This window comes from Ascidiella aspersa, chromosome 3 (genome assembly GCF_963924565.1).
Source record: "Ascidiella aspersa chromosome 3, kaAscAspe10.2, whole genome shotgun sequence".
In the NCBI taxonomy this organism is placed as follows: domain Eukaryota; kingdom Metazoa; phylum Chordata; class Ascidiacea; order Phlebobranchia; family Ascidiidae; genus Ascidiella; species Ascidiella aspersa.
The window spans coordinates 22,746,278-22,753,801 of NC_139449.1; the positions used below are offsets into that span (position 1 = coordinate 22,746,278).

General features: G+C 34.4%; 1 protein-coding gene across 1 annotated transcript; it reads right to left on the minus strand.

Annotated features, from left to right (window-relative positions):
• Positions 1 to 2,831: 2,831 nt before the first annotated feature.
• On the minus strand, positions 2,832 to 6,995 carry LOC146160908 (protein unc-93 homolog A-like). Its single transcript, XM_083385045.1, has 6 exons — positions 6,824 to 6,995; positions 4,745 to 4,885; positions 4,434 to 4,558; positions 4,184 to 4,343; positions 3,871 to 3,996; positions 2,832 to 3,010 (listed from the first exon to the last, which is right to left on the minus strand). The coding sequence occupies exons 1-6, from the start codon at positions 6,993 to 6,995 to the stop codon at positions 2,832 to 2,834; spliced, it is 903 nt and encodes a 300-aa protein (XP_083241171.1).
• Positions 6,996 to 7,524: the final 529 nt, after the last annotated feature.

The window sequence follows — 7,524 nt, forward strand, 5'->3', positions numbered from 1 at the left end:
GCAGGAGTTTTTCCTTCGCAACAATCCTATTGCAATAAATAATTCTAACAAAGCGGTAAGCTAATAATGAACAGTATATAAACAATTAAATAGGGTTGTCTGAGACTTAAGATTTTAATCCGATGTGCGATATTTTAAATAAAAATTATCGCGATCCGATCCGACACCAATGACGTCATAACTATGCTAAAACAAACAAAGTATTTATAATTTAAACGTTCAAGGATGACTTTTCTCGGCTGATCCGGTCAAAATTTTCCCTAGTTTTAAGAAATGTAATTACCGTCAGTTGTTAACACATTCTTTTTTCATAAATATACCTTTAATGTTGCAATTGCTGCATTGGTTGAGAAATCGTGGCTAAAATACCTTTATTAATTTTGTTTTAAATCGGCACCGATACTAACTGCCCTATAAAATCTTCACATGCTTGACAGATAATCGTGTTTTCTTCCCTTGCTAAGTTAATACAACGAAATCCTTCGAAGGCTCACCGTATCTGTCGAGCAATGCTAAATTAACGCTTGCTAATTAACGTTTTTGTTGATGTTAAGGAAATCCTTGCGTCAGCAAATGGCGTTTTGTCACGCCTTTTTTTACTAACGTACTGTTGTTATCAAGCGATAACAGTGACTGACTGCTATTATTGTTTGTACAATATAGGTTAAATACGTAACTGGCATTATTATGTTCATTACAAACAGCCCTGTAAGATTTTCAGACTCTTGAAGCAGATGGCTATTTTATTTTTGGCGCTTACTAGATTAACGTTTTTATTATTATAACAAAAGCTTAAACGACTGTTTACATAAATGAAAAATAATCGTTAGATTTTTAACATGTTGAAAGTAATAATAGTATGACTACAGTTTACACCAGGGGTTCTTAAACTGGGGTCCATGGACCCCTCCGTGAACAAGTTTTAGGGGGTCCATGAAAGTCTAACTGGAATATTAGTGTTTATTTAAGTAAATCAATTTATTAATTTAATTGAAAATAAAACAGTTTTGCACTGAATGTATTTAGACTCAATTTCACTTTCACAATTTTGGACCAAAATCAGCAAATTTATGAAGTCTTTTTGTACTGTGACGTCAATTTATGACGTCATTTTTAAAATTTTTTTTGCCTACAGTGGTCCACGTGAGATGGAAGGAAAAAAAGAAAAAAAAAAGATGGAAAGAAAATTTTAGGGGTCCGCGGTAAAAAAAGTTTAAGAACCACTGGTTTACACTGATTAACAACATAAAGGTATATACTGTACAAATATTTCGTACAATCCCCTTTTCATTGTCTGTAGTTTGAACAGGAGGTTTTATGAATTCGTTGGAAAGTTTTATTTGGTTTCACTACATGTTCGAGGCCGCGTTTTCTTGTTTCGTCCTTTTCTTTATTTTGCATCTCAAGATCTCTGAAAAAGCAACGTCAAAACAACTATGAAAGTAATGGTTAAAATAGCCGACAATTGAACACATTTCATTTAAAAAAAAAATACGAAATTTGGACCTAAAATTTTTATTTTTTGACAAATTTTGCCCTAAAACTAAGACGGGCTTAAAACCGAAATGTGCACTTGTCATGAACTACTTTTTGCCTATAAATTTGCAATTTTTGACATATCAGGAGTTTCACTGATTAATTATTGTTGTATGAAGTACTGCATTAGGGTGTTGACGTCGTCGCCACTTGTTTTTAATGTTGTACTGACGACCGGTGGATCACAAACCAGTTATTTTTTTAGATCTATGTACATCTCCAAAAAATGCTTAATTGATATGTTTGGTAATTAAAAAATACAAACAAATATAAAAATGCCAAACGAAACAAGCCGCGGATTATTTAAAAAAATGTTGAGTAAACTCTTTAGTTAAAATACAAGGTTAAAAGATTTGCAAAAATAACAGAGCTATAGCGTATTATCGAAATGACAAATAAGATAATTGCCAATCACCACAAAAAAGACACACCTAAAACTGTTTAATACATTTGTTCGAATTCGAGTTACACACCTATCTGAAACAACTATAAAAGTGCCAAACAAAAACAAAACACGGATTATTTTTGAAAATTGTTTAATACAGTTTAGTTGAATTGTATTGTTTAAATAATTTTGCCTTGTATCGGGTAATTTTGCCTTCCGCGTCAATGTGCTGTAAAATCTAAATGATGATATAATACAGCGGCAATCTAAGAGCCCATCACGGAGTTTTCATTTTTATTTTTTATGCATTTCATAACGATTTTGAATTTCAATGTTTTGCCAAAATTTTACCAAACGTGTAAATTTGGGCAATATTTTATCTTTTTTTGCCAACTTAACAAAGAATCGCTCCACGTATTACATTTAAATATAAACAGTTTAAACATGTGACGACACGAACGTCATGGATTGTAACCACCGAATATTTTTTGGGTTTTAGTGGGCTTTAGCTTCACAGTAGCCACTTCTAAGCAGGCCTAACTGCGCTAAAAAGCAAAATATAAGTCATATAATAGATATTATATATATAGTGGGAAAGCCTGCTTAGAACAAAACCGTTTAGTTAATGTCACTCTAGCTTTAAATTAGTTTGGTAATGACTTGCCTATTGTTCGAAATTCTGGTTACCGGTCTGCGAAAGGAGTTTTGTATTTTTACCAACACTAACAAAAAAATCGAAGTGCCATACCCAGTAAAAACAGTTTTTAAGCAAATAACGGATGATTTACGTTGCGATTTGTAGCAGTTATATCTACTGCCGGGCTTGAAGCCCAAAATCTAAAGATTTTAGACGAGTTTTCAAGAGACATCCAAAATTATTAGATCGACTGTCAATGCAATTAAAGAAATACTATAACTTACGCAGACAAACGGTGCTAACAAACAGCAGGGCGATTTGTATGTAGAGCTTTTCTCTCACACAAATCAGGGTACTCCATCCGTACTGCGTCGCAAATCCAATTGCAAAAATGGCACACCAAAACGTAAATGTGAGTTCCTGATTGCTTTTAAAAGACTCGGAATACATGTCTGAAAAGTAGATTTATAGTACTAAACCTGAGCACAGCGATAGGCATTAAGCCCATAGCTGACTGCCAGATGCATAACATAAGAGAAGATTTAAACTAAATAATTATAATTTGCTAATGTAGTTAGTTACGTCATGCTGACAAAGCCAAAATTAATCTTTATAAACTGTGATTGCGTGCGGAAGATTATAATTATTGTTAAAAACACATAATATTTTATAAAACAATTTTCATAGGTCCAGCTTGAAAATCGCTTCAATAAACAAAGACAATATTTGATTGAGGATTATATAGATTCTCATGCAACTCTGCAAAAAACAGCTGTGTATAGGCCTATCTGTCTTTGCTTCTTTTTTAAATGTCTGATCCTGGTTTTGCTCGGGTTTGTAGAGAAACGACGCATGTCTGTTTGTGCTTGTAATTATAGCGTGTTCGCCTGGTAAAGTGTTAAATATTTCACCTAGATACTTATTTCCTTTCGTGGCCGTTCTGGCAAATCTAGCCGACATTCGACTCAGCTAATATCCATCGCAGTCGCTCTTGTGCTATATAGTGTCACGATGCTGTTGGATTAAACACTACAGTCAACGATGCGCTCCTTACTGGTAACACGTGTTTTTACTGCGCTGTAAGCCATTTTATTGAAAGCGAGCTATGCTAAATTATGTGAATGTACAATAAATCTATAAGCGACCTGACAGTATGCTCTTTGAAATGCTATGACAGTTTGTTTTAGTTTCGATTTAGTGGAGTCAGATAGCACGGTGGTCATGTCTCACCTGTTGAAATATACAGGTTTTTAAACTTTGAATTTTATCGTTTTTAGTAACCTTAACGATTTTTTATAAAATCATATCCTACTTCCAGCTTGGATGTTCCATAATCCCAAGCTGATTCCAAATCCAATAAAAATCAGGTAGACGAGCCACGACGTTTCTTCTGTCGGAACCCAGAACAAGCACAAAAGATATAAAAGCAAATCCAACACTGCAGAAGTAACTAATACGAATTGAAGAGAAAATTTAGATGCCAATTTTCCAAAAGTGAATGCTGAAGAACTATTCGCTGACGCATATATGATACTGCATATGCCAACCTGTAGATATCAAACAACAACCGCAGTAGGATCTCTGCAACCTTGTAAGGGTAATGTTTACAGGCATTTTTACCTGACTGACACCTTTGACACAAGAAGCATATGTTCTTGTGGCTTCGCTATACAAGAAACCGAATATCAAGCCGGAGTAGATTGTTGGTATGTATAATAAGACTTGTTTTAATGATAAAGCTCTCCAAAAAACGTCCTTGACACCTTTCCACCACATAACTAAAATCTATAAAATTAAATCCCATTCAAAGTTCCAGTGACGCTGTTCGGTAAAAGATATATTTCATAAGGAAAGTATGTTTTTACGTTTGGTCACCTTAAAATCGCAATCTTCGTCGTTTTTACAGTTTTTCATATTTTTTTCATCTTCGTTCGATTTGGTCTGGCCAGAGATGAAATCAAGTGGCATGTTAGGAGTGACGCATGCTTGTAGAATAATGCCTGAAAAAGTCTCAAAAATTGAGCTTTGAAAAAAAACCACATTTAGTTAATTATAAAGTGTGAAACTTAAAACTAAACAATCGGGGGTTTCAAAGTAAATTATATTATCAAACGGAAATTATGTTATTATTTTGATGTAAATCATATTATCTGGAAGTTTGTTTAAAAAAAAATCCATGATCTTACCTGCTACCATTACGGTGACAAAGGCTGCCATAAGTGCGTATAAGGCTACCAGGTTTGAAGGACGGTAATTTTCTAAGTTCTGTTGCGTAAGGTTTGCATTTTGGCAATCGTTCGCTCCGCAGTAAAACAGGCGATCGTTTTCTGATTTGAATACCCCTATTGTTGTCTGCGATGTACTTGAAAATATTGGAATACTGCTGGTTATATTTTCAAAAACAACGCTTTTTGGATTTTCGGCCTTTTTCCAGAAATACAAAATGGCAAACACCAACGTATTTCCAACAATCTGTTTTTAAAACGTTTTAATTTAAAAAAGCTTTAAGAATTCTTCATAAAAAGATTGCTTAAAAAGCTGCCTCACCAAGTTTATTTGGAACATGCAGAACAAGATACCACTAAATTCCCGCACACAAGACTCTTTGGTCCTGTTGGTTGTATGTTTCTGATAGAGATGACCAAAATAAACGAATAACATGCCAACGACCATCCAAAATAAAGATTCCGCAACACCAACTGACGTAGCTGCTATCATGAGAAGCCATTTCCCTTAATTTGAAAAATAATATAAACTAACTGAAAATGGCAGAAATTTAGACAGACCCAAACTTTGCAAGTCCTTGTAGGCCGTTAGAAATTTCCACTGACAGTTTTGATATAAAAAGTGCTGATTTTTTCAGTTTAAAAATTTCTTTTTTATTACCCTTTATCATGATGCGACAATATTTTTAAGCCACTGAACATCAATTGAAGCACGCACGAAATTTATTGCATCTTCGTACAGCTAAAATAGCCAAAAACGTAGGATAAATGGGTCGTGGGCCGCATAATGTAGGCTACATTGGCGTGAGATCCGATCCTGTCCGCGGACCGTATAGGTTGTCAACCCCTGTTGTAGAATATATTTTTGACGTTTGAAAAGTCTGTAAATTGATTTGTTTTCCGTATTATTCTATACGCTGTTTAATGTTTCATATATGACAAGTGACACACAGTGATTCATTGTTCAGCTTTTATATTGTTGTTGGTTACTTGAACATTTTCGCTTATTTTTTTCGAAATGTATTTAGATTTTGAGTGAATCTTGTAAGCCCGAAGGCGAGGAAATTATTATAATTTCTCATTTGTATACAATTCGAGGAATCCAGTTCCTGATTATGAGTTATTAAAATCATATGGCCACATATGCTAACTAAATTGTTAGTGGGAATTTATTATGGCCCGCTAAACCATAAGAATTTTGATTCTGGCCCGCGTCTACAAATAGGTTGCCGACCCCGGGTCTAAATCCTATATTTTGCACAAACCGGTTTTCGATTACTCGCCATACACACTGAGGTTAAAATGTTTTTATTTTTACTTAATAACGTTTAATTTCCACTGATAACTAACCGATATAGCTGTTGTAAATATAGGCTACATATTGTTCGTTTTGTGCTGCTGTCAAAATAGTAATGACGAAATTGCGCATCAATCCATGTCTAATTACAAACGCCCTAAAATTTGGTTGAAAGGATAAGTTTACGTTTGTGAATTCAGACATCGTTTTTCTGCTAAAACCAAACATTTTGAAAATCTGTATCGTACATCAAGGCGTTAAGTTAACAAAATTAAATGGCGATACTATACATACTTGGATAGCAATTTGCAAGGACGTAAAAAAGGTAACACAACTCTGAGCCCAACAAGGTCCATTTGACTCCAGCTAGTCTTACAACGAATGGAGCAAAAAACAATCCAAAAATCACGGAAACAGAATAACTTACAGCTGTTGCACTGGCACCTAAATAAATATATTAACCAACACGGATTAACATCTGAATATTCTTTATTTTTAAACATAAAAATATGTTTTTCAAAGGAATCGATAAACCTGTTATAACAAAAATATATGTAGCGTAATTTAACTAGAAGTGAACGCACTTTTTTGGATCAACCATAAAGTATATTCACAAAAATATTTCTACTGGACCGAATATATGTCGAAATTACAGTTTCTTGGTAAAGCACAAAAATTTAGCACAACTTTCTAATTATCTATTTTTTTCTAATTATCTATATACAATTTGATATATCACTTACCAACGCCATCTACGATATTAATACTGGTTTGTAGGAGCAACGTTGAGCTGTAACCACTGAAGATAAGCAACTCAGCAAAACATATCAGAACGAATTGCCGTTTGATTTGCCGCATTTTGGTGACATGTTCCCCACTTGTTTCTAAGTCACTAAGGCTTTTGGTTTCATCCATGTTGTATCAAAAGTCAATGTGTGGCGCTGACCGTTACACTGACTGCAAATTTGATCATATATTCTCACATCAAAAAAGTGGGCGACTTGTGTACGACGATTATTTATTCAATAAAACTTCACCATAAACACTAGTGGTTTACACAAATATCAACTTCATCATAAACATTAGTGATGTACACAAATATCAAACTTCATCATAAACACTAATTGACGTAACTAAAAAAAGGGGGAGCTGTTTAAACCAATCACAAGCCGAGAAGCTCCCTGGTGGATCAAACGCGGCGCTCTGATTGGTCGAGGCCTAATATTGGCGCTTAATTAGAAATTTATTCTGCTCGCTATTGATGCACGAAAGGATGTTCTAGCCCTTCTGAAGCTGCTAGATCTCAGTTGTAAGCACACATATATGTGTGTACATATGTTTCATTGTATTATGATATGATACTGGCGATCCCCTTCGTTATGAAGCTGCTTGTACTAACAGATTGAGCAAGCATTGGCGTATGGTTGTTTCTCGACTCGTTCCC